The 24,355-nt window shown below is 49.3% G+C and overlaps 9 protein-coding genes across 9 annotated transcripts; 3 read left to right on the top strand and 6 right to left on the bottom strand.

Annotated features, from left to right (window-relative positions):
- Positions 1-233: 233 nt before the first annotated feature.
- Positions 234-428, bottom strand: N7525_002946 (uncharacterized protein; the record flags this gene model as incomplete). The annotated part of the gene is made up of 1 exon (XM_061212543.1): positions 234-428. One exon carries the CDS (start codon positions 426-428, stop codon positions 234-236), a length of 195 nt encoding a protein of 64 aa, XP_061069564.1.
- A 1,548-nt stretch (positions 429-1,976) lies between these two features.
- gpaA (guanine nucleotide-binding protein subunit alpha gpaA) lies at positions 1,977-3,203 on the top strand (the record flags this gene model as incomplete). Its single annotated transcript, XM_002559594.1, has 4 exons — positions 1,977-2,094; positions 2,153-2,495; positions 2,550-3,106; positions 3,160-3,203. 4 exons carry the CDS (start codon positions 1,977-1,979, stop codon positions 3,201-3,203), a joined length of 1,062 nt encoding a protein of 353 aa, XP_002559640.1.
- A 738-nt stretch (positions 3,204-3,941) lies between these two features.
- N7525_002944 (uncharacterized protein) lies at positions 3,942-5,007 on the bottom strand (the record flags this gene model as incomplete). The annotated part of the gene is made up of 2 exons (XM_002559595.2): positions 3,942-4,766; positions 4,852-5,007. 2 exons carry the CDS (start codon positions 5,005-5,007, stop codon positions 3,942-3,944), a joined length of 981 nt encoding a protein of 326 aa, XP_002559641.1.
- A 1,080-nt stretch (positions 5,008-6,087) lies between these two features.
- Positions 6,088-6,555, bottom strand: N7525_002943 (uncharacterized protein; the record flags this gene model as incomplete). The annotated part of the gene is made up of 1 exon (XM_061212542.1): positions 6,088-6,555. The coding sequence occupies one exon, from the start codon at positions 6,553-6,555 to the stop codon at positions 6,088-6,090; it is 468 nt and encodes a 155-aa protein (XP_061069563.1).
- Positions 6,556-7,652: 1,097 nt separating this feature from the next.
- On the bottom strand, positions 7,653-9,568 carry N7525_002942 (acyl--CoA ligase; the record flags this gene model as incomplete). The annotated part of the gene is made up of 5 exons (XM_061212541.1): positions 7,653-7,878; positions 7,978-8,081; positions 8,135-8,420; positions 8,515-9,222; positions 9,258-9,568. 5 exons carry the CDS (start codon positions 9,566-9,568, stop codon positions 7,653-7,655), a joined length of 1,635 nt encoding a protein of 544 aa, XP_061069562.1.
- Positions 9,569-10,089: 521 nt separating this feature from the next.
- Positions 10,090-15,697, bottom strand: N7525_002941 (nucleoporin; the record flags this gene model as incomplete). Its single annotated transcript, XM_002559598.2, has 4 exons — positions 10,090-11,448; positions 11,501-14,581; positions 14,636-15,572; positions 15,630-15,697. 4 exons carry the CDS (start codon positions 15,695-15,697, stop codon positions 10,090-10,092), a joined length of 5,445 nt encoding a protein of 1,814 aa, XP_002559644.2.
- A 362-nt stretch (positions 15,698-16,059) lies between these two features.
- On the top strand, positions 16,060-18,318 carry N7525_002940 (bifunctional anthranilate synthase/indole-3-glycerol-phosphate synthase; the record flags this gene model as incomplete). Its single annotated transcript, XM_002559599.1, has 1 exon — positions 16,060-18,318. One exon carries the CDS (start codon positions 16,060-16,062, stop codon positions 18,316-18,318), a length of 2,259 nt encoding a protein of 752 aa, XP_002559645.1.
- A 712-nt stretch (positions 18,319-19,030) lies between these two features.
- N7525_002939 (BRCT domain protein) lies at positions 19,031-20,309 on the top strand (the record flags this gene model as incomplete). Its single annotated transcript, XM_061212540.1, has 5 exons — positions 19,031-19,208; positions 19,259-19,477; positions 19,547-19,582; positions 19,641-19,747; positions 19,809-20,309. The coding sequence occupies 5 exons, from the start codon at positions 19,031-19,033 to the stop codon at positions 20,307-20,309; spliced, it is 1,041 nt and encodes a 346-aa protein (XP_061069561.1).
- A 2,932-nt stretch (positions 20,310-23,241) lies between these two features.
- N7525_002938 (snoRNA-binding rRNA-processing protein IMP4) lies at positions 23,242-24,214 on the bottom strand (the record flags this gene model as incomplete). Its single annotated transcript, XM_002559602.2, has 2 exons — positions 24,169-24,214; positions 23,242-24,117 (listed from the first exon to the last, which is right to left on the bottom strand). The coding sequence occupies exons 1-2, from the start codon at positions 24,172-24,174 to the stop codon at positions 23,242-23,244; spliced, it is 882 nt and encodes a 293-aa protein (XP_002559648.1). The 5' UTR covers positions 24,175-24,214.
- Between the last annotated feature and the right edge of the window lie 141 nt (positions 24,215-24,355).

The raw sequence follows: 24,355 nt of genomic DNA, 5'->3' as shown, positions 1-24,355 counted from the left end.
GGTTTAGAATATTATAACAAGTACCTAGGTACCTAGGTATATGTAGATACCTAGTATGGATGAATATATTATTATGTTGTGGTATATTAGCTAAATCTATGATTATGGTCTAGATGGGTGTGGATTGACCTTGGAAATGATCTACACAGGTACAATTCTCCAATCCAGAGTGTAATTTATACAATATCCTTGTGGCAATGGTACGGTCCACGGGTATTCAATTTTATTAGTAATCATAACGTGACCTCAGACCCAACCTTGGAAACCTCTCGACTATCAAATTCAGAGTTCTGGTCAAGTTTAGACGCCAAACTAGAGCCGCGGGCTTCAATAGTCTCCATTGCCACGAGGCAATAAGTGGAGTCCAGTATCAACTCCTCACCCGAATTGGCGGCAAAAACGGTTAGGATCACTAGCCAGTGGGTCATCTAGTGCAGAACTTCAGGGGACAACCTTGGGACGCGATTGGAAAAGGAAATCCCCTAACTTTCCCTTTCTCTTTTAACCGATTCTGGGATTGCCCTGTGTCCATTGACCTCCTTTTCAGTCATCATGACATAGTCTTGTTAAATCCACCAGTAGAGGGGCTAAGCATAAAGGTGTGACAGTCAGTGTCTCGACATAGTCCTCCGAGTGGACTGTGGGGTCCACTGAAGATAAAACGGAGGATCCACGGATGTGCCGACTGTTAGAGACCTGTCGGATTGTCCGTACTGTTGTACTTCAAAGAAGTTTCAAGGAAGCCTCAAAGAAAGACATGGGTGCATGAGACGAGGCGTAGGGCTAGTCTGATTGGGCAGGAGCACTGGCCTTTTTGCTTTGTTTCTTTGTTCCAAGGTCTCCCTCAGACTGAGATCATCTGAGACGAGATACTGCTGAGATGAGGTCAGATGTCAGACTTTATGGAACGTCCGTGTGAGTAGTAACTTGTATGATATACTAGTTAGGTGTTGATAAGTTACTCGTCAGGGGTCCCCCTAGGCCTCTTGAAGAGCGTTGCTGTTTATTTCCAACATTGGATCTTTAAAATGTGATTCGTTTTTTAGTTTGATATACGGAGTACTAGTTTTGCTCTCCACAAGATCTGCACGCCTCTAGAAGTCCGGCATTTTATATGTTATACATATCAAGTACTATGCATTAGGGTAGGGGGTATAGTACCCTATCTTATATACTCTTACATATGTATGAACGTCTGAATCAGAATATTCCATAAATGCATAGAGATGCACATAGATAATCCCTAATGGTAGAATACCAATACAACCAAAAGCAAAAGGGGCTGAATGGGCCCCTGTACGTCCCCACACCGCCCAATCAGCTAACTCCAGTTGCCGGGGTGGTATTGTATTGTATTCCTGTATTTTATTTACTCAAGACGCAGGAGTCAGCAGTACTCCCGTACCCGGCAAGCTTCACACCACCCGCCATTGTCCGCTGAATCCCCGTGGTATTACCAGTGTATCCCCTTTCTCTGCTGAAACTTTCCCAATTTCCCCCTCAGTCTTGCCCCTTACCTTTTGAGTTGTATCTTCCTCTCTTTTCTTCTTTTCCAGATTGGATTCTAATCGGATTCTTCTAATTCTTCTTTCTTCCTTTCATTTCATTTCTTTCATTTATACCCTTTTGCCGTTCGTTTTTGCATCTCGCAAAAGCACCTTCAGGTGGGTACCCTTTTTTCTTCCCCTTTGATCCTTTGTCAATTGGCTATTTGCTCTGGCAAACTCGGTGCTCCTTGCGTCGACATGCTTACACCACTTCTGAAACGCCGTCTGCCTCTGCTCAGCGGTGCTTGTACAACCTATGCAACGCCCCCCTCGAGCCCATCAATGCGATATTTCCTCGGATGAAATTATTCCGGTTTTGCTGACATTTAATCCGGTTTGGACAGCCCCTGTCACAGACCGATTATCCTTCCAAAGAATTCTTTTCTCATCCACCTTTCACACCGTTAATTGCGACTTCATACCGTCAAAATGGGTTGCGGAATGAGTACCGAGGATAAGGAGGGGAAGGCGCGGAACGAGGAAATTGAGAACCAGCTCAAGCGCGACAAGTTGATGCAAAGAAACGAGATCAAGATGCTGCTTCTCGGTATGATCTATTGATCCCCCTGATGGAAATATGCGCAGATGGCTGATTTGGGACACAGGAGCCGGAGAGTCGGGCAAGTCCACGATTTTGAAGCAGATGAAGCTTATCCACGAGGGTGGATACTCCCGCGACGAGCGTGAATCATTCAAGGAAATCATCTACAGCAACACCGTCCAGTCGATGCGGGTCATTCTCGAGGCCATGGAGTCCCTCGAGCTGCCTCTGGAGGATGCACGCCACGAGTACCACGTGCAGACCATCTTCATGCAGCCCGCTCAGATCGAGGGTGACAGCATTCCCCCCGAGGTTGGAAACGCCATTGGCCAACTTTGGCGCGACACTGGTGTTCAGGAGTGCTTCAAGCGCTCGCGCGAATACCAGCTGAACGACTCGGCCAAATAGTGAGTAGCGACCGCTTGTCTGTCGCATTGCGACCTGACTAACTTCGTTCTTAGCTACTTCGATTCCATTGAGCGCATTGCCCAGCCCGACTACCTCCCCACCGACCAGGATGTCCTCCGTTCCCGTGTCAAGACCACCGGTATCACCGAAACCACATTCATTATTGGTGACCTCACATACCGCATGTTCGACGTTGGTGGTCAGCGATCCGAGCGCAAGAAGTGGATTCACTGCTTCGAGAACGTCACCACCATTCTGTTCCTCGTCGCCATCTCCGAGTATGACCAGCTGCTCTTCGAAGACGAGACCGTCAACCGTATGCAAGAAGCCCTGACTCTGTTCGACTCAATCTGCAACTCCCGGTGGTTCGTCAAGACCTCGATCATTCTGTTCCTCAACAAGATCGACCGTTTCAAGGAGAAGCTTCCCGTTAGCCCGATGAAGAACTACTTCCCTGATTACGAGGGCGGTGCCGACTACGCCGCGGCTTGCGACTATATCCTCAACCGTTTCGTTTCCCTGAACCAGGCCGAACAAAAGCAGATCTACACGCACTTCACCTGCGCTACCGACACTACCCAGATTCGATTCGTCATGGCAGCAGTGAATGGTAAGCTTAGCCATCCTCATTTTAGCGTCCAACACTTGTCTAACGTTTCACAGATATCATCATCCAAGAGAACCTCCGTCTCTGCGGTTTGATCTAATGAACCTATTTGGTGACGAAGTGTGTCGAACCTAGATCGCATGTTTTTATTAACCGGGGCTGATCGGATGTCGAAAAAAGCCTCGTTTCAAGATCCCGGCGTTGATTCTCTTTTTGCGTTTTTCTTTTTCCTATTCTCCATTTGTTGACGTTCTAATTTTCCCTGCCATTGACACGATCTCTAGCCGGTTTTGTGTTTTCTCTTGTCAATCCTGATATCCACTACAGAAAACAAGGAGTGTTTCCCTCCCTTTTTCTTTTTCCTATTTCCTTTCTACCCTTTTTTTCTCTTTTTTTATCCTTCTGATTTGAATGCTGGATATCCTATCATCTCTCCCCCCATTTTCTTGTTTATGTATGTAACCATATCGTCTCCCCCCATCATTTTCCTTGGTCTCGCGTCCGTTGGAAGCCAAGAGCGTCCATCCGGGCATTGGGCACGGGGAAATGGCAGGATCCGCGGATTTGAATGTTTCCTTCTCATGTGTCATGCCAGGTCGGTCGTCGGGTTATTCAGAGTTCAAGGATTGACTCTTCAGGTTCTGACCCTTAATTCCATACTGTTTCTATACCCTTGATGTGTTTGTATATTCCCAAGTCGTAGATATCGATACGGTTGTAACTTTGTAGAGGTATGATCAGTTCTATGCAGAGCGAAATAAGGGTATCGACGCATAAAGATAGAACCAAGCTATCGTCCTATCGCAGAAGTATGAAGACAGGCCGGCTAATTATGACCTCAAAACCTCAACTTCGGCCCAACATAAACAATCAGAATAGCAACAACCCATAGCCCGAAAATCCACGCATACAGCATCATCCGCCCCCACAGCCCCTTCCCCTCCGTCATCTTGCGCAACATCCCCATCCTCTTACCCGCCGCCTCCATCGTGGAACTCGTGCGGTCGATACCCGACACCGCACGGTCCAAAGCGGATTTCTCGCCCTCGAGCGTCGACTGGAAACTCTGCGAGGAGGATTTCAATTGCGAGGCGAGCGTCAGAAGCGAGCTGGTAAGATCCTCCTGTTCCATTCTATGGGTACTCAGCTCCGTTTCCGTTCCAACGAGCTTATTCGTCTTGCTTCCCGTCGCCGCTGCTTTTTCCGTAGATGGTGGTGGCGGGTGAGCCGTGTGGCGGTTGCGGAGAGTTGGGGGCGTTGGCGGGTTTGTTGACGAGGGTGTTGGTGATGGGGTTGTGGTTGTAGTCGTTGTGGAAGATGTAGTGGTTTGTTGCGCTTCGCTTGTTCCCTTTACGTCTCGTTGCAAATCTGACTTCTGTGTCCGTGCCTGTTGGTCTTTTGGTTCGGATGTCGGTGTAGCTTTCTCGACGACGGGATTGGAGAATAGTTCCTTCCATTCGTCGTCGACGTCTTCGGTCTCCACTTCCTCGTCTTGCTTCGCTGCAGCTTTGGCGTCTTCTTCTTCTAGGATGGTCTGTATACGCTTTAGGAGCTGTCTGTCGCGTGCGATCTCGGCTTGGGCTTCGTGTTTGCGGTTGAGGGCTTTTATTTGGGGGAGGGAGCGCTCCAGTTGGGTAAGTAGTGAGCGGGCGTATTCGACGTTCTGTGGGGTTGGTCAGATTCGATTTCTGATGTCTTTGTCCATTGGAAGAAGCAAAAGAAGCACTTCCAGGTTGGGGAATACTTACCTTGTTCACGCGCATACGCTGGTATTCGGATTGTTGGAATGAGCGTCGGTCTGTCCCCGGGGAGAGGAGATTGTGCTCAAGTCTGGTGAACAGACGGGCGACATTCAGAAGAGCGAGATCTGGAGAGCCCTCGGAGGGGAAAGTGGTTACGGCCATGGCTGCGACTTCCAATGGAATCAGAAAGTGAGTTGCTTTGCATGAAGATGTGGCATCGATGTAGAGCGCTTTGGAGATGACTCAGCATTGCAGGTCCGGTGCCCAGGTGGGGAACAAGTGGATCGGGTTGATTTTAACTACATTTCTGTATACGGATTTTATATACAACACCATTTGACTATATCGACTATAAAAGAAGAATTGTTACCAAAAGGAGTGGTTTATATCAAATTATATTGCCGGTAGCAGTAAGGTTTGAACAATGGATATCATCGACAGACTCGAAGAATCACTTCACCGAACATTACCCTTCGACAACGCACTGTTTCACCTAGTGCCGAGACCAAGTCGCACAACATTAAATAGTTCATTGGAGCTTTCTTATGGTCCTTCATCGAACGCATTGTACGGTTAGCGTTTGAGTTCGTTCTATCAAGGCCAAGACCAGGCTAGATCAGGATTCTGCAGTTGTATATATATTTATAGGTATTTCAGGGAAATCTGCAGGGCCTTGCAGGTTTCTCCAATATGATAGGAGCTGGATCATCAGGCTTTGGTACTTCTCCAGAAGTCGATCTTGCAGGATGACTCGTCTCGGCAAAACAGGCTCGTTTGCAATCGGAGTCATGCATCCACTGATTTATAACCATGCAGTTCATTACCTAGGTATGGACGTTGTACAATTCAGCTTTAATACAGGCCAGGAATTCCAAGTATATTCGCCAAACTACAAAAATGATCACCGGGTTACGACTTTGATGTCCAACATATATAACCACAATACTGGTCATATTCATATATAGCAATATTGCTGAACATGTGCTTATTCAAATAAACATAGCTGCCGCCCAAAACGATGACCGAAAGAGACAATCCAAGCCCACGCTTTTCTAAGGAAAGACATTATTCGTGAAGAAGTGAAGACACATAGGAGGGAATAAGAAAGAAAGCATAACCAAAGGGCAAAAAGGAAGACAACAGTGACATGGAACCCCAGACTGAGAAATAAAAAAGAAGACCACCCAATCCGATGCCCAGGTGAATGCACAGAATGAATAGACCTTGGAAACAGGCGGCCAACTATCTATACTCAACAACAACACGCTTCCAAGCCCGCACTCCCTCGGTATCCTCATCACACATTTGCTGGATCGATTCGTTGCATTTTTGCACCTCAGCATCAGGTAAAGAAGTATTGGAAGATGCGCCTTGCTGCTCTCTGACCTGTGCAGCGAGAACTCCACTGCTCGGGAGGAGGCTCGTATGGGATAAAGGCTGCAGGATATCACAAGCAGAGAGAGCGCCCGAGGCCGATGGGATGAGTTCTCCCTTTTCCATGGTAGACTGGAGCCAGAAGTCCTGCTCCTTTTGTTTGAAATCAGATGAAGGGATGGTATGTGCCCTCAGACGACGATGTTTGATATAGCGGTGGATGAGAATGAGGCTGAGAAGAGAAAAGCCAACTAGACTGATGACTGGCAAGAAGAACTCTGCTGACTGCAGGATCTCACGGGACAGATGGGTGTATCCTTGTTCGACAGTGTTCATGACGGGGGTATGGATGGTTGGATAGCGTCCACCACTCGCGAAGAAGAAACTGCCTCCCCTGTCAGATGGGGGAAACAGCTCGACTTAAGACCGCGGGTGTGGGGAAGGCAATCTAGGCCAGGACTTGAAGGGATCTTAGCGAGTCAAAGATACCTGTGTCGGGTTGGGACTATGAGCGGACTTGGCGGGGATGAGGCAAGATGGAACTAGTGGGATGGAGTGCAGGGGCTTTTTTTCTCTCATATATAAGAATTAGAGATCGAATATTACGGAGTATTCAATCCAGAATAGGCTATGAGTGGGGGGGATGATCGCAGATCAACGCTGAAGCATGACCGGGATTATGTTGTATATGCAAGATAGGGCTTCATCCATAGGGAAAGGTAAAAAAGAGACGAGCCCGACAACCAGGATTTCGGAAGTGGCAAATCTGAGATATTTGATGAATCGAAAAGTCAAAAAGAATTTATAGAATACGAAATAGAGAATACTAAATACAAAATACAAAGAACATGTCTTTGCCTCATCACGTCCATACTGAAAAAGGTGCCCAGGTGGATAAATAAGGCCAGCCAGCCCGGTCTCCACTCAGCTTACTTTCTAAACGCCACTTCGATCTTTGTTTCTTCTTTGTTTCTTTCTTTTCATTCTCTTCTTTCTATCGGGAATCTAATAAATCATCATCATTTACATTATGCGGAGAAAATACTGCGTAGGTGTGTCGATCATGACAAATGTAAGGAAGTACGGAGTAAAGTACGGAGTACAACAGACGGAGAAGTACATCGCGAGATCGCCTTTCAGCTGGCGCCTGCATGGGTCCCCCGCGCTAAGCCGTTTCATACATCGAATCACACTGCCCGATGTCTTACTCGGCTATTTTAGTGGACACGAACCCATCACAGTTATTAATCTATTTCCCGCCTCCAGTGGCCTGGCCAGTGCAGTCCAGATCTCATTCTAACTGGCTCGGGTGTTTGAGCCTGCAAATAGGACACAAAATAAGAAATAGGGCGCATATTGTACCTATGTTATATATTCATTTGAACCCCGGGAAAAGAGGAAAAAAGCCCTAAATATATCTAAAGGTATACAGTCTAGAGTTTAGCGGTGACACGTAGCTCCTCTTTGGCCTGTTCACGCAATTTCATGCGAAGAATCTTGCCCGAAGGATTCTTCGGTATGGCCTCGAGGAATACAACTCCGCCGGTAATCCGCTTGAACGCGGAGACCTTGTTGTCCAAGTAATGCGCGATCTCGTTGGCGGTGGCGGATTGGCCGGGTCGAAGCACCACATATGCGCGAGGGCGCTCATCGTTGTTGCTAATCGGGTTAGAAGAGAGGGAAAAAGAGAAAAAAAGAGAGAGAAAAACAATAGATCGTAGATCCATAAATGATCCATAAAAAAAAAAACAAACTTACATGACAACCCCGATCACCGCAACATCTGATATCGCCGGATGTTCAAGTAAAAGAGCCTCTAACTCGGCGGGCGCCACCTGGTTGCCTTTGACTTTGATTAATTCCTGTACAGAGTCCAAGTTAGTTTCCTGCATTCTTCTTCTTCTTTGAAACATACCTTCATTCGATCCACCACATGGAATTTGCCATCGTCATCCACAAACGCAATATCCCCCGTCAGGAGCCACCCATCCTCCGTCTTGGTCTCTTTAGTGGCCTTCTCATTGCGCCAGTAGCCTTTCATCACATTGGGAGCACGAACCCACAACTCGCCACGAGAGTTGCGTTCCTTCACCTCAACCCCATCGAACATAATCTTCGCCTCGCAATTGGCATTGAGCTCACCGACAGACGCAGATGTACTAATTTCGGCTGGATTCCATCCCGTGACCGAGCAAGTCGCCCTATATGGAAGATGAGCTTTCCATCAAAATAGCCCAACAGAAAACAGCAAAACAATTTAAGAAAAAAAAAAAAAAAAAAAAAATAAGAACTCACTCAGTCATCCCCCATCCCTGTTTAATATTAATCTTCCCGGGAGGCCACAACTTCTCAACCTCCTCACAAACCTCCCTCCCCAACGGCGCTGCACCACTCCCAACCAACTCCACACTACTCAAATCATACTGCCCAACAGCCGGATGTTTCGCCAACGCAACAACAACCGGCGGCACGAGTATAAAATCCGTAATCCGGAATCGCTGCGTATACTCCAGCATCTTGACAAAGTCAAACTTAGACATGATATACACCGGCGTGGCGCGGTACAGCGCCGCCGCAATAAAGATATTCTGCGCCATCGCGTGATACATAGGCAAGAAACATAGCCAGCGGGAGCGCTCAAGACGAGCCTTGTAGTCCGGATGTAGACTTGCCGTATGACAATACTGGAGCATATTGGCGACGTAGTTCCGGTGCGAGATCTCGACGCCCTTGGGCCGGCCCGTTGTGCCGCTGGAGTAGTTGAGTGCGAGTGTTGTGGACGAGAGGGCTGGTGTACTCAGCTCGTCCCAGGTGAAGGCTGCACCTTCTTCCTCTGAGGCGAGGAGGTCGCTCCAGTATGCGCAGCCCTTTTGGGGGTTTGTTACGCCGTCGTAGATGGAGGTGTCGTAGGCGAAGATGTGGCTCTGCGGTAGTTTGGCTTGTTTGGCGGCTTCCAGTCCCGTTTCTAGACTGTTGCTTGCGCAGAGGAGGTATGTGGCGCCGCTGTCTTGGAGTTGGTAGGCTAGTTCGCGGGCTACGAAGGTTGGATTCGCGCCGGTGAAGATCCCCCCGCCATTATCACGCCTAGGAAGACTACGGGGAAGAAGAGGTCGTTGCCTGAGAAGAGGAGGACGCGGTCTCCGCGCTGCAGTCCGGATTTGCGTAGGCCGGCTGCTAGCCGCTGGCTCCAGAGGCGGAGATCATGGGTGGTGAGGTAGTGGGTTTCTGGGCGGGCGGCGTCCAGGTAGCACTTGTGTGTTTTGGAGAGAGGTGCCGTTGGGGATTTGAGAAGAAGAGAGGCTAAATGGGTGTCTGGGATGTCAATCGTCCAGCGGGATTTATACGGCATGTTGGCGATATAACAGGCTATGCTTCAGTATTCGATATATGGCGAGGGAAAGAAAGACTTGTGGGGATATGACGACGAGGCCCTCATATAAATACCCAGTAAATCGTCCAATGCTGCATAATTTCCCTGATTCCTGCATAATTCGTACTTCGTCTCCCCGCATCGGTTATATACGAAGGTAGGTTTTGCGGGGAAATTGGCTAGCCCGAGCCTCGGTCTTCACACTGCGGATAAATCAGTGAAACTAGATTACTGATATACTACATAAAGGCTATTAACGAATGGTTCATGTCTTGAAATCTGCTGTTGATAGACATTCTCCTGCGTTGCCGGCTATTGGCTGTGATAGGCCAGGCCATACCCCAAAAATAAGAACCCAACAGAATAAAGAATTGGAAATAATGCAATTGTGTTGAAACTTGAGCTCCATGCATGAAAACATTCATCTACTACACCCCAGCCGACCCAGAATACATGAAAAGAAAAGAAACGACAAATAGCAAGAAGGCTACAAAGAGCATTCATGATTCCTCCCCACCCAAACAGGTAACTGCTGCCTTCATCTCACTAACAACCTTCTCCTCCAGTCGGTTCTCTGCCCCAGAAGTCGAGTCAACAGGCTTTTGTCGGGACCATTCCACCTCCTTCTCACTAGTGGCGACAATGCGTGCACGCAGAGCCGCGCGGCGACTGAGCAGCTCCTCGATATCTTCCTTGACCTGCACCCGATCCCATTTGAGATCTTGGATGGCCTGTGCGTCAATTCCAGCACTGGCACCCGCCTCACGGAACTGGTCCAGGATGAACGAGATCAGCGCAAGCGAGTAGGCCTCGGAGACCATGCTGAGGCTAATCCACTTGGATGTCGGAACGGAAGCAACGGCCGTGTGGCTGGAGAATGCTTCTGTCGCGCGCGTCAGACGCGATTCGAATTGGTTGAGGAACGCTGCCACCTCGGGAGCGGTCCGCATGACACTGTAGAGCATGTTCAAACACAAAGGAAGGAATCCACCGGCCCAGATGTTGTACAGTCCGGGAACAGGATCAAAGGGTCCAAATGCTTTCTTTTGGCACATGATGCTTGTAAGACGGCAGGTGGACAGTTTCATCAAGACAGCCTCAACCGCAAGGTGTTCTGCGAGCATGGGCAGGGTCGACATCTTGACCAGGATCGAGATGCTGAGCTCGGCGTACACAGGGTCGCCCGCCACGGCTAATTGGTCGGCCCAGGAGAAGAGCGTCGTCGCATGACGAGCGGTGTTGTATTCCTCGATGTGGTACACGATGTGCTCGTAGAGACGATCGGCGTTCTTAACTTGCAAGCACGTCTGCAGAATAGCAATGATAATGGCGAAATCTTTCGGCGCGCATTTCTCCGGCTCGTCATGGAGATAAGTGGTGAGGGATTTGAAGCCCTGGCCCACTATCGTTTTCACGACTTCCACGATGACAGTCAGATCCGAAGAAACCTCAGCCTTTTTGTTGATAGCTTCGGGTGCACTCCGAGAAGGGCCATCCAAGTGGAACTGAAGGGAAAGGAACAGCACGTTCAGGAGGGACCGGAAATATTCGGTATCGTCATTGACTAATGCGTCTTCGTATGTCAGACGCCGGGATCGCAGTGCCTTCCAGGTAATCTCGAGCAGCTGGAAGACTTCGGCGCCTCTAGCATGTACCTCGACAAGTCGCTGGAGAAGTGCCTGGGCGAAATCAACGCGCGCTTGTTGGATTCGATCGAAGATGGCTTCCGGAGGGCCGGTGCTAATATTGGCCTTCAAACAACTTTGCGCGACCAGTGCCATTGACTTTCGGACTTCGGTATCAGGCATGAAATCGGCACAGTGTTCGATAGCGAAGAATTTCCAGCTATGGAGAAGGCTCTATTTCAGGTTAGAAAATAAACTCATTTGCGATGAACGGAAGGAAACTTACCACCTGCGCCTCGACAAGAGACAGATTAATGTTGGCGCGCTCAAACTCCTCGGCAAAGCCACGGTTCTTGGTGCCAGCCCAGGCAAAGTCATAGGACAGCAGCTTGTCTCCCATACTCAAGTCGTAGTAGTAATCCCGTCCTAGATTACGGACCTCAAGTGGTGTCCTTTTGAAGTCGACGATCTTACATCCCGAGTACTTCATTTCAAAGTTCTTCTTCAAGTTGGCATGCAATGAGGAGTTATAAGCCGAAACCTCAACTGCATCCTTGGCATACCACGACACCAATGGAATCAAGGTCTTGATAAAGCTTCGGTCGCCCACCTCCTTTGCAGAGTGCAGGTAGACTGCGCACAGGTCCGCGACAACGGCTGCAATCCGCGTGGCGTGGATTTGGTCCATCACAGGTAGAGAGGAAATCTTCAACTTCGAGACGTGGTTAATTATGCTGGTGAAGAACTGAGGATGCTTGCTCAGATGGGAAGTGGCCCATGGCCAATTTTCTTGGGCACGAGAGACAAACTCGAGCAACGCCAAGGCTACTTGCGGCTCTTGTTGATCAATGTGGGACAACTTCTCAAGCGCCATTTTCAGGAAAGGTACGCTCCTCATGCTTAGACCACCAGAAGCGGTTTCCTTCTTCAGAGTCTGGCGAGGGGATGATCCTGTGAGAATGAAAACTGCAAGCCACTGCTGTCGCTTGCTAACAAATGTCGACAACAGCTGCCACACCGCAAGAAGCAGAGGCCTATCACACATCGGTTTGTCGAGTTGTGACAGTACATCAAGGAACAGGCAGGACGACTCCGCCCCAAGGTGGCCAACAAGGGAAGGGGGTTCATTATCTGGATTTGAAGCAGCGCTGGAGATTAAAATCTCGAGAAGCGACACAACCGGCAACCTGTATGCATCATGCAACGCGTAGAGTTTGACTAGAACTGGGCTGGCCTTGAACAATTGTTCCTCCAGAAGCGAGCCAGGTTGTTCAGCCAGCTGGGCTGCCTGCACAAGTTTGATGCAGAGCCGCAGTGTAGATCTGACCTGATCCTCAATGAGGGTAAGATATCTGAGGTGGAGTGTTGGGGGTGTCTGGAGACCCTCGGCGATCAACCGAAGGATCGGATTGAAGGGCAGGTCAGCGGTTGAGCGAGGGCGCAGCATATCCAAAATGTACGCTGCAGATGTAGAGAAGACGCCAGTAACTTTGGTTTCGAGTTTCGGGCTGTCATTGATTCCGAAGGCATAGTACAGAACACGTTCGAAGGAAGTGGCAAGCATCGAGTTGATCTTGAACCGCTGTTCTGGTAGATTGAACCTCCAATTTCCACTGCTGTTGAAAATCTCCAGCATGGTGCGGGTGAAGTTCAACATAATAGTTCTCATGACGTGAGATGGAATACCGGCACTCCAATCAGACACGATAGATGATTTGCTCGTCACGCTGCCCGGGCTCTTTCGCAATACTGCTCGAGTTGCCGCATCATCGATGACAGCGTCCACGAGATCAACACAGCTCAGAAGGAACGGATACTCGCCGGAAGGAATTTCCATTGCTGAAATGATTGCTGTCATGATGCCACCCTTGCCATCAGATCCAATGAGACTGCTGCGACCGAGGAAAGGCCATACCCGGCTGGGTAGGATCTTCAAAAGTGCCTTGATGAAGCGCAGGCACGCAATGCTTGCATCCAAAGACTTACTTAAGTCACCTCGAGAGTCAATGGTCTGCAAATTGCGTTCAAAGATGTCAAATATCACAGAAATGATGTCGCCTTGCTTGGACAACCCATCACTAGCCATCTCTAGGATCCTCTTGCCGCTGGCATCGCCGGAACTTTGTCTCTCGGAGTTGGCTATCAAGTCTGTCAAGAGAGCAATGATTTCCGTCGCAGTGTCGTCAGTCCACCCAGGCGAGTGCCCGCCGGTCTCGCTCCATTCTTCGAGCCAGCTTCCTAGGAAGCTTAAGCAGGAGTATCGATGCTCCCACATGATGACCGCGGGTTTTGAATCGGAAATGACTTGACCAACAGTCTGCCGTGGAATTTCAGAAGAGCCGCTGACAATCACAGCATTGCTTGGTTCCCTCTCGAAGAGATGGTTCTGAGATGATGTTTCAAGCATCGGGAGGGGTTGGAGCAGGGAAACGAAATTGGCATTCTCGTCCTCTCGAATGGTGGCATAGCCTTGGAAAGTAGGTGAGACGATCTGTGTAAAGGATTCCATGTTCTCCACCTCCTCTAGAATAGCTGGCAAGCCTTCTTCATTCAAAGAGTGCCCGCTGACGAGAGCACGACAGAGCTGTAAAAACGGTGCCGTTTCATAAGGAAAACGGGACCGCGCAACACGAAAGATGCCATCCATCAATTGCTGATCCTTGGCGAATAGGGACTTAGGGTCACTGGCAGGCCCTAGGGAATTTGAGTCTCTGGACAGTCCGTTCTCATCATCACTTAAGATAGCCAGGACTGACCCCACAATTTCTGGGGAGTAATCCAAGAACGTAATAGCAACTCGGATAAGGTCGAGAAGTGACAAGCGGACCGACCGGATTGTCAGGCCATCATCGACGGCTGACATTGACCCGGTCTTACTAGCCAGTGCGATAACGGTGTTAAAGGCGGATTCTTTGATGGCATCAGATGTAAGAATGGGAATAGCATCTTCAGCCGTGCTTTGTGGAGTCCTGGCACAGTCGAGCAATTGTTCATACTCTGACTGTTCGGATGCTCGAGATAGCGCCGCATTATGTGTCTGCTCATTGTAGGAGAGAGCCGAATCGCGACTGAGATCACGTTCCCGCTCATTTATATCGATTTCTGCCAGCTGTTGGATGGTATACAGGATCAGACCCCATGAGAAGGCCGCCGGATTCGCGGTGTGCAAATCACCACATGCAGTAAGGAAGATCTCATTGATTTGAGAGATTTTCTCCTTGCACCAGAAATAAGACCGGGGCGAAGATCGCATGTCTTCCAGATGCTGAATGGAAGAAATGGCGAGAGAGGGTTTTAAAAACGCCAATGTGGTAAGTGACACGAAAGCTTGAAGGGGTAACAACACTTCCACAGGTTGCTGGCAAGGCTATAAGAAAACGTTAACATCCCGAAAGCTCGAAATAGGCGACTGGCCACTTACCGCCTGAATCGTCTCCAAGAAGCTATAATCAGCCATGAGCTGGAGCCAGGAGAGCAGGAGGTCTGCACTTGGAAATTCCACGGAGGCTTGAAGCTGATGGAACATGATCTGGACGATATGAACAATCTCCTCCACAAGACTTGTTCTCCAGATGTTCTCCACTTCCTCGCTGCTTTCTGCGGCACTGAGCCAGCCACCGTCTCCTTCCAAACTCGTTAACCGACTGCGTATCGAGCTGATGCATTCTTGAAGGAATCGGTCTAAACCATCACCAGTCGACTTGTCTTGGAAAATTGTGGTCCCTAGTTTGCGCAAAGCAAGTTTGCGATCGTAGCTGGCGGGAATGGCCGAATCGGATGAATTGCCATCGTGTAGGGACAGAGCAAGCAGCTTGCGGAGTGTCTTCACCACATGGGTTGCCTCGGAGAGATACACCTCCCGGATTCGCAGACGCCTCTTCTCCTCTTTTTCAAATGACTGAACACCGTCACTTCCAACTGCTTGATTCAATAGGTTGGCAAAGTTGGGACCTGCTAGAGAGCCCCGAAGATTCTCGGCCCCAGCCGCGCTCTGCAGACTGGTCGCTTCCTCGCTGGAAAAGCCGATTGTGAGGCGCGTTGCCGGGCGGTCCTGCCATTCCAATACAGCGATACGAAGAGCAGAAATCTCGTCGATACTGGCTTGTTTGCTTAACCATAGCGCGTCCGCCTTGATCTCCTTCAGGTCAAAAGAGCTTTGGCCATTGGTCTCGACATGGATTGCGGCGGTCTTGGATTCGAATTCGGATTTGGATTTTGCGGAAGGGGAGGGGAAAGGTTTTAAGCCGTCAGAGAGTAGGCGAATGGATTCGGGGTGCGAAAAGAAGACATCGATATTGCCTCCATCGTCAGGATGACGTTCGGGATCAATAGCGTAGAGAAAAGCTCGTTTCCAGGACCTGTGGTATATCAGCATCTTGGCTTCCACTGACGACAAGTGATTAGAATTGACATACAAGAGTTGAACGTCCCCGGAGAAGCACTTGTCCAGGGACGGGAAATAGGCCTCCGGGACGGGAGCCATGTTGGGCAATTAGATCATCATAGGATAGAAAGGAAGATCGGAACGAGGCGACACCAGGGGAGGTGACGGGAGAGCAATTAAAAAGGTAGGTGGCGAGCGTGGGGAGCTCTTGAATTGAGAGGGAGCTTCAAAAGAATATTATTCACCGCGACTGGGTCAACAATCAGGTGCCCTATCTGATCTTATTGCCGGGCGGTGAGTGTCAGCATGTCAGCCCAGATGATCTTTCTGACTCACTTCTATCCAACTTTGGCACTTCGCAAACATTTGATTCGGCTTAAGGTGCGTGAGATTTCGAAGCTTGCAGATTAACGATTGTCCTATTCTCGCAACCCCCCGATTTCCTACGACAATCCCTGGCCATGGCGGACCTTGTCGACCACTCCCCCCACCATGCCACTAAAGCGGCAAAATTGGCCAGCGCATCCAACGTGATTCTGATCGACAACTACGACTCATTTACCTGGAATATCTATCAATACCTTGTCCTTGAAGGTGCTACCGTCACAGTCTATCGCAATGACGAAGTTACTGTTGAGGACTTGGTTGCAAAGAAGCCCACTCAGCTGGTTATCAGTCCTGGCCCCGGCCACCCGGACACCGATGCGGGAATCAGTAATGCCGTAATCAAACATTTCAGTGGAAAGGTTCCGATCTTTGGTGTGTGCATGGGTCAGCAATGTATGATCACCTCGTTTGGTGGTAAGGTGGACGTGACCGGCGAAATTCTGCACGGGAAGACATCGGAGTTGAAGCATGACTCCAAGGGTGTCTACCAGGGATTGCCAACCTCGCTCGAGGTCACTCGCTACCATTCGCTCGCGGGGACACACTCGACTATTCCAGATTGCTTGGAAGTGACTTCGCGGGTCGAGCTTGGGGACGCTAGTGGCAAGAACATCATTATGGGAGTCAGACATAAGGAGTTCGCAGTGGAGGGTGTTCAGTTCCACCCCGAGAGTATCTTGACACAATACGGGCGCAAGATGTTCAGAAACTTCTTGGAGCTCACCGCTGGGACTTGGGATAACAAGCAGGGAGCTGCCGTCGCCGCACCGGCAGACAAGAAGTTATCCATTTTGGATAAGATCTACGCCCATCGCAAAAATGCTGTTGACGAGCAGAAGAAAATTCCGGCTCTGCGGCCAGAGGCTCTTCAAGCCGCATATGATCTGAACATTGCGCCTCCTCAACTGTCATTCCCTGATCGCCTGAGACAGTCAGACTATCCTCTCTCACTCATGGCGGAGATCAAACGTGCATCACCCTCGAAAGGCATCATCTCGGCCAATGTGTGTGCCCCTGCTCAAGCACGGGAGTACGCCAAAGCTGGCGCTAGCGTCATTTCTGTCCTCACAGAGCCGGAGTGGTTCAAGGGCACCATAGATGACCTGCGGGCTGTTCGCCAGAGCCTGGAGGGACTTCCCAACCGACCAGCTGTCCTCCGAAAGGAGTTCGTCTTTGAAGAGTACCAGATCCTGGAGGCACGTTTGGCTGGAGCTGATACAGTTCTGCTGATTGTGAAAATGCTGGACATTGAGCTGTTGACTAGACTGTACCATTACTCGCGCAGTCTTGGCATGGAGCCTCTGGTCGAGGTTAATACCCCTGAAGAGATGAAGATTGCAGTTGACCTGGGTTCCGAAGTCATCGGCGTTAACAACCGAGACCTGACAAGCTTCGAGGTCGATCTCGGGACAACTAGTCGCCTAATGGATCAAGTGCCTGAGAGCACAATTGTGTGTGCCCTTAGTGGAATATCGGGCCCCCAGGATGTGGAAGCTTATAAGAAAGAAGGCGTTAAGGCAATTCTTGTTGGAGAGGCTCTTATGAGGGCACCTGATACCTCTGCCTTTGTGGCACAGCTTCTCGGCGGTTCTAACCAAAATTTTGCTGGTGCATCACCAAGTTCTCCACTGGTGAAGATCTGTGGAACACGGACCGAAGAAGGAGCTCTGGCTGCTATCCAAGCTGGCGCGGATTTGATTGGCATCATTATGGTTCAGGGCCGCTCACGGCTTGTCCCAGATGATGTTGCTCTCGGAATTTCTCGGGTGGTCAAGTCGACCCCTCGTCCGGCCGATACATTGCAGCAGCCCTCAAGCGCTACATCATTGGAATGGTTCGATCACTCCACTAATATTTTGCGTCACCCTTCTCGTGCTTTGCTCGTGGGTGTGTTCATGAACCAGCCGCTATCATACGTCGTTTCTCAACAACAGAAGTTGGGTCTCGATGTTGTGCAACTGCACGGATCTGAGCCATTGGAGTGGTCTAGTTTGATTCCAGTTCCTGTCATTCGCAAATTCGCCCCCGGTGACATTGGAATTGCTCGCAGAGCATACCACACTCTCCCATTGCTGGACTCTGGTGCCGGGGGCTCTGGCGAACTTCTGGAGGAGAGTGGTGTCAAGAAGGTCCTCGATAGCGACGAGGGCTTGCGGGTTATCCTGGCTGGAGGATTAAATCCGGACAACGTGGCAGGCACAGTGAAAAAGCTGGGCCAGTCGGGCCAGAAAGTGGTTGGCTTGGATGTCAGCTCAGGTGTAGAGACAAATGGCGCTCAAGATCTGGAGAAAATTCGAGCCTTTGTCAAGTCTGCCAAAAGCATTCGGCAATGAACAGGCTAGGAATATGCATTTACACTACTTAGGATGACTTCTTATCTCATTGCATTTCGGGATTGCATATTTGATGATCATGAGCAAATAAGTATTCTGATGAATCAAACTATTCCAGAATTTCTCGGTTTCTATACTCACTTTACTTTCATTGTTTGATCAGGCTTTGCTTGATATACCAATAGGAATGAATTTCATCCTTTCTTGAAGTAGATCTCAATGCTAAACGGCCTTCGAAGTCCCATTCCCTGCTTTCTCATCACTTTCACCTTTCAGGAATTACCATGATCAATGCATCTATTTCATATCGATGTTGCAAAAGCAGAACAAGTTGCCAGCTCCGTCCAGTATATCGCTCGAAGTGTTGACCCCTGGCAATAGGCATATCTCATTTCCGAACTTCTTCTCTCTCTGAAGAAGATCCCAGAGGTCAAACGAGCTTCTGTGTCACCGAACTACTTCTCTCGTTCATTAACTCTCAAAGCTTGCCTTCCAGCAATGTATACGCCTCATTTCTGAAATATCACTACAGCCATCAAAGACCAATATAAACTGCTGACCCAAAAAGCCAGTCCTCGCAGCATTTCAGTCTTCCCTCCTACATCATCACATTTCATCTCTGAACCATTCTCGGGGCATTTCAGCTGCCAGCAGAACGAAACAAACCAACAGACCTATCTAATCAAGTCTCGGGCAGCAGCGGGAACCCAAAATGGGGAAACCATTCCAAAGGATTCATGCCTCTATAGTAGGCAAATTTCAAGACGGCATCGGCGAAAAGATCCCACAGTGGATTCGGGCAAATGGGGGCCAGTTTTCGAGAGAGGTTAGCTCGCGAGTTACCCATCTCATTGCCACAAAGGAGGCATTCAAAACCCATGCAGCTCCAGGTATGTTACCCTTGTATCTTTCAAAGACCTTGAAGTTAATCAACATACAGTTGAGTCAGCCAAGAAGATCAGCACCATCAAGATCGTCTCATACGACTGGCTTGAAGACTCGCTGCTGTCAAACACCCGCAAGCCAAAGCCCGAGGGGCCATATCTTCTGAAGAATCTGGTGAATCTTGACAAGAAGGAAATCCAGAAGAACAAGGCCACGGCGAAGCCCGCAAAGGTGGCCAAGGAGATCAAAGCAAAGGTTGCGAAACGTCCGATAGGTATGTATCAATTTGCCGGAGCTCCATCGTATTGGTACAACGCAGATGGTACTGACATGCCCTCTATAGCTGACCCGTTCCTTGGCTCAAAGGGCAAAAAGAAACGTAAGCATAGTCCTTCATATCAGATGACATATCCAGGTCTAATATTTAACCATAACAGCCGTGCGTCGTGTGTACCAGGACAGAAACACAGGTGCGGTCTACAGCACCACTTTGTTCCGCCCATCGAAACCACCAGTCACTAGCAGAGAAAAGCACCAATTGACTGTGAGTGATGTCACGGTGTTGTGTGAATCTTCTTCAAGAAAAGAATATTGATATTACTTAGCTTTTCGAATCCGTCGCCGAACCACACACCTATTCGGCCTACGCCAAATTCAGCCGTGTTGGCACATCCAATGTCGAACTCCTGGCGGGACCAAGGTGCAAGCTCGAGCTTGCCGTGGATAAATTCAAGCAGTTCTTCAAGGAACAGACTGGCAAGGAATGGGACGAAAGGGCAAACGGAAAGATGCCACCCCCAAAGACAGGCCCTGACGGAAATAGCTTGCCTGTTCACGAGGGGTGGTTCTATCTCGAGGAGAAGACGACTATCCTCGGTGCATTCCTGAGGGAACCCAAGAGCACAGGGTGTCAAGGATCGACTGGCCACATCTCATGCGATGGTATCGAGGACAACATGGCAAAGTCCTCGATGGCAAATCATCAAGTCGAAGATGGCGGCAATGGAGGTCTTGAAAATGGGGGTGAAGACAGGGGTGAAGACGGATCTGAAGCTGAAGCTGATGTTGAGGAGGAGGGGGAGGAGGGGGAGGAGGAGGATAGGTAGGGACTTAGGGATGATGGGGATCCTTCTAGGTCGTTAGCACCTGCACTCATGGGTGGATCCCCCGGCGGACCTGGATGTGTCACGCTGAACGCAGATTTTACGCCGAATGCAAATTCGAAGATTTTAGGACAGCACATGCAAAATATATGTATGCGCTTTATCCACATATTCTTATAAACCCTTCCTATTATCAGAAAACTGAAAACTATAGTGACATTGTACAGGAGCGTGGGGAAATAATCAACATGAGTATATAAGTGTACTGGGCCCTCCCTGCGTCAAACTCAACATAAATCGGCCATTTCTTCTGGTCTGGTATACTGCATAGATATAAGGTAATTTCTCTTTGATCCTTCATTTCGCCGATCTACAGCTACGACTCTGACTTATCCCCTTCAGAAACATGGAATTATGTAGTATCCTAAAGTATTGTACCCTACCTAGGTGTTAAGTGACCTCGGGACAAGTGATGTTATAGTAATAGAGCCTCTTGTGGGGCCGGTGCCACTGAAGATCATGGCTTTCTAGGGCTAGTCATATGCAGAGTGACCCGCATCCCCCCCACTTTCATGAACTCTCAGCCCACCTCTATCACCTTGGCAGAATGGAGTCTGTTGTTCACTGACATACCTACAGCCGACAGCCGACAGCCCAAATGCTGCGTGTAGACCCAAATGGATCAACTCCAGCATGCCAAAATGGAGGGCCTTATCAAGCACGATGGGAGCCGCAAATTGGGGCCTCAGCGATACCGTAGCCCCCTGAGCATAGAATATTTGTTTCTGATTAGTATACTAACCACATATTATATCCACTTGGGCTGTACCGATGATATCATGAGAATACTTGCCATCTCTTCAACTAGTACCGTAAGCCTCAACAGGTACCGTAACATTACAATATAGACAGGCCTTTCCGTTGATGAAGAACTAAGACTGGGCCAGAAGCTGCTAGTATATAAAACTATTCAGACTACATGAATGTTGACATGCCTACCTGTCCAAGATAATGAAGAACAAAAATAGAATAGAAGGTTTATGGCCGGATGATGAATATCTGACTCCAATGGGGAATGGTGCTGCTGAGGTACTGGGTGTTATAGAAATAGACTAAAAACAGCAGAATAGGTTACTGAGGAAGTCGTCAACTGCAGTGTGTCACGGCCAGAGCCTTTTGTTGCTTTTGTTGTTAGAGGGCAAGTTGCTAACTTCTTCTTTTCTTTCGTTATCACTATACCCATTCCGCGTGTTATATTGAACTATACGGTCAGAATGTATGGGTAAGCGGGCTTTTGGCCAAGCGGTTGTTGTTGGCGACGAGTTGGTGCACCGCTTGTTTGGGACCCGCTTATCCTCAGCTCGAGTGCCGATGGATCTCGAGTTGCCGGATCGCCCCCGGGCGATGACTTTTTTATTTTATTTTTTTATTTTTTTCCTTTCGGGTTATTTATGTTCTCTACTTTGTACTTACTTGTCCCGGTAAGCTGTTTTGTCCACCGTGCCTTACGGTACCATTCCGAATGCTTCACACTGTTATCCCAGATCCCCAGTGCATTCAGTGCTGCTCCGTGTCTCATATCTGCCTTAGTTGATCTTCCAATTAGAACACATGGTGGGACAAGGCATCTACCAAGCTCTCCCGCTGGTACAAGTCCTGGGACGGGCATGACCTCTACACCATCAAGGATCTCCCCGTTTCACTCTATCGGCCCGTCCTCCACCGATGGCTTGCCATCAGGTCCTCGCTTCAACCACGAAGATACTAAGCTCGACTGCTCCTACGGAAGGAGGAAGAGCCTAGAACACATTGCACTTTGCCGCCTCGCCTAGCGACACCTCCCCCTCTGGCCGCTCCGCCCTGCATCTCCCCCGAGAGGCAGAGCGGAAGGACTTGCGTACTTACGCTCCCTCAGCCCGGAGGACTTCGCCTTCCTCCTCGAACTCACTGGCTTTTATAGCCGACACTGCACTCGCTAAGGCTTCGGAAGGCGGACAGCCCCAACTATCAACCTTTATCAGCCCTAGTAGGCAGCTTCCGCTCCCTCCTTTTTCTCTCTTATGTTCCTCTCACCACAGCCGCTACTCTCCCCCCCTAACTCTCTCGTACCTCCCCATCATATATTCTCTATCCCACGAGGGTCTCTGCGTAGACCTATGAACCAGACGGCCACCCGTCAAGACTACCCAGCCAACCGGCTAAGCCACCCATTCTTTTTTTGAAGAGACGCTGTCTCAAGCATTTTATAGCGTGCCGCCCTGCACGTCGGGGGCAAGACCGCTCGTCTTCGGCTCAACAGCCGCACTTTCTTCCGAGTTGCTTCTTAAAGGCGCACTTTATGTACATAATTCTTTAGCTTAGCACGTCCCCATACCCCACGGGAGGTTTGGAGGCGAGGGCTTCGCCCTCGTTTTCCCTGGACGTTAAATACAACAACAACAACAACCATTTAGAACATGAGAAGGACAGAGAAATGTTTGTGCATAACCGCCGAGAGGAAGCTGCTAAGGAACAGACCGAATGCTTTATACCGATGTTTTTGCTACACCTGTGGAGATATATAATGTATCAACTATCTCATCTGTTTAGCAAGACCGGGATTTTCCTCTGATTAGTGTAGATCATCGCCAGGTTCTAAATGTCGGATTGTGTTCCCATATACACTAAACATGGTAAGTACAGAGTGGCAACCAATTCCCTGGCAGGGACTTGGTTCATGATCAGAAAGCTGCTGTACATGTCTTTCAAAGTTATATATTTTGATCAGACATTCTCCACTGCCATTTTAATCATAAACTATTTGAACATGACAAAAGAACCCATTCTAATTGCCCTCTAACGCCAGATACGCCAGTCGACCAACAATGTGACAGGGTGAGGTTCTACTTTAACCATCCACGCCACAGCCGATGTAGTGATGCGAGATAGTAAAGAATCACAGGTATTCCTTCTTTTTGCTGGTTCTCGTGTATTGGGTAAGAGCCCATTCGATGTCACCGCTCGACCCCTTCTCCAATGTACCTCCGCGTATCTCGAAAAGTCGCATCGTCATGCGAGGTCCAACTTCAGCCAACTCCACATCCCGGTACCCAGTCTTGACGAAAACATGGTGCCGCACTTCGATGTTGTCGTCCTTGTTCACAAAGCTCACAATACGGTTGCCGATCTTTCCAGGCTCGCGCGGGGGGAAGAGGTGCTTCAGAATCTGAACAACGCGCGCACCCAGCTTCGTCTTGAATCCCTCGAAAACCAAGTGCGGGTAGCTTTCCGATACGGTACCACGGGCGGCATTCGGAATATCCTGACGAAGGACGACATTGTGAAGAGAGAAACTGGCGGTGGGGCCATGGGGAAGGTGGGAAATAGTGAGTGCAGTCGGGGTACCACGGTGCTCGTGGAGAAGAACCATGTCGGTCAGAGCGGCGGAGGTTGCGCTAGAGACAAGATCTCCAAGAACGAGAGTTCCACGGTTGAGACGAATGGAGGTGGGAAGGAGAAGGCGGATTTCTTTCGCAAATGCTCCGAGGCGAGCGGAGGGCGAGCGAGAGGTGGTAACCAGAGGACGGGGGTCGATAATGCCGGAGGTTAAAACGTATTCGTCGTCGATGTCCATCTCAGCATCTTCCTTGTCCTTTGACTCGTCATATTTGAAGTCTTCCCGTAGCTTTTTATCATTTGCGATTGTAGGATCTAGAGGCTTTCCAGAAGCTAATGAAGCCTTGAGTTGCGATCTTTTTTCGGCAATGGAGGCATCACGGAGTAGCAAAGCTCTCCGATACAGATAATCGCGACGCTCGCGAGTTTGGCGGCGCTACTTATTGTAAGTAAAATATCAGATGTTTCAAATTTATCCTTCACTTACCAGCATTTTGAAGATTGAAGTAAAAGTGGCTTAAGCAAAGACGAGCGGGCAACTTTTTTTTTCTTAACTCCGGGGCTGCGTTTATGGTTCGTCTGCGTAGCCGTAGTGGGATCGCACCGATAAAGAATCTGGGCACTTGCGGAGAACGCTTTTTGCCCATCCTTCGAGACAAACTCATCAACTCTCT

The sequence above is a fragment of the Penicillium rubens genome, assembly GCF_028828025.1.
Source record: "Penicillium rubens strain IBT 27055 chromosome Unknown utg000002l_segment0_segment0, whole genome shotgun sequence".
In the NCBI taxonomy this organism is placed as follows: Eukaryota; Fungi; Ascomycota; class Eurotiomycetes; order Eurotiales; family Aspergillaceae; genus Penicillium; species Penicillium rubens.
The sequence above is the reverse complement of the archived record's forward strand: the minus strand, read 5'-3'. Positions and strand labels throughout refer to the sequence as shown.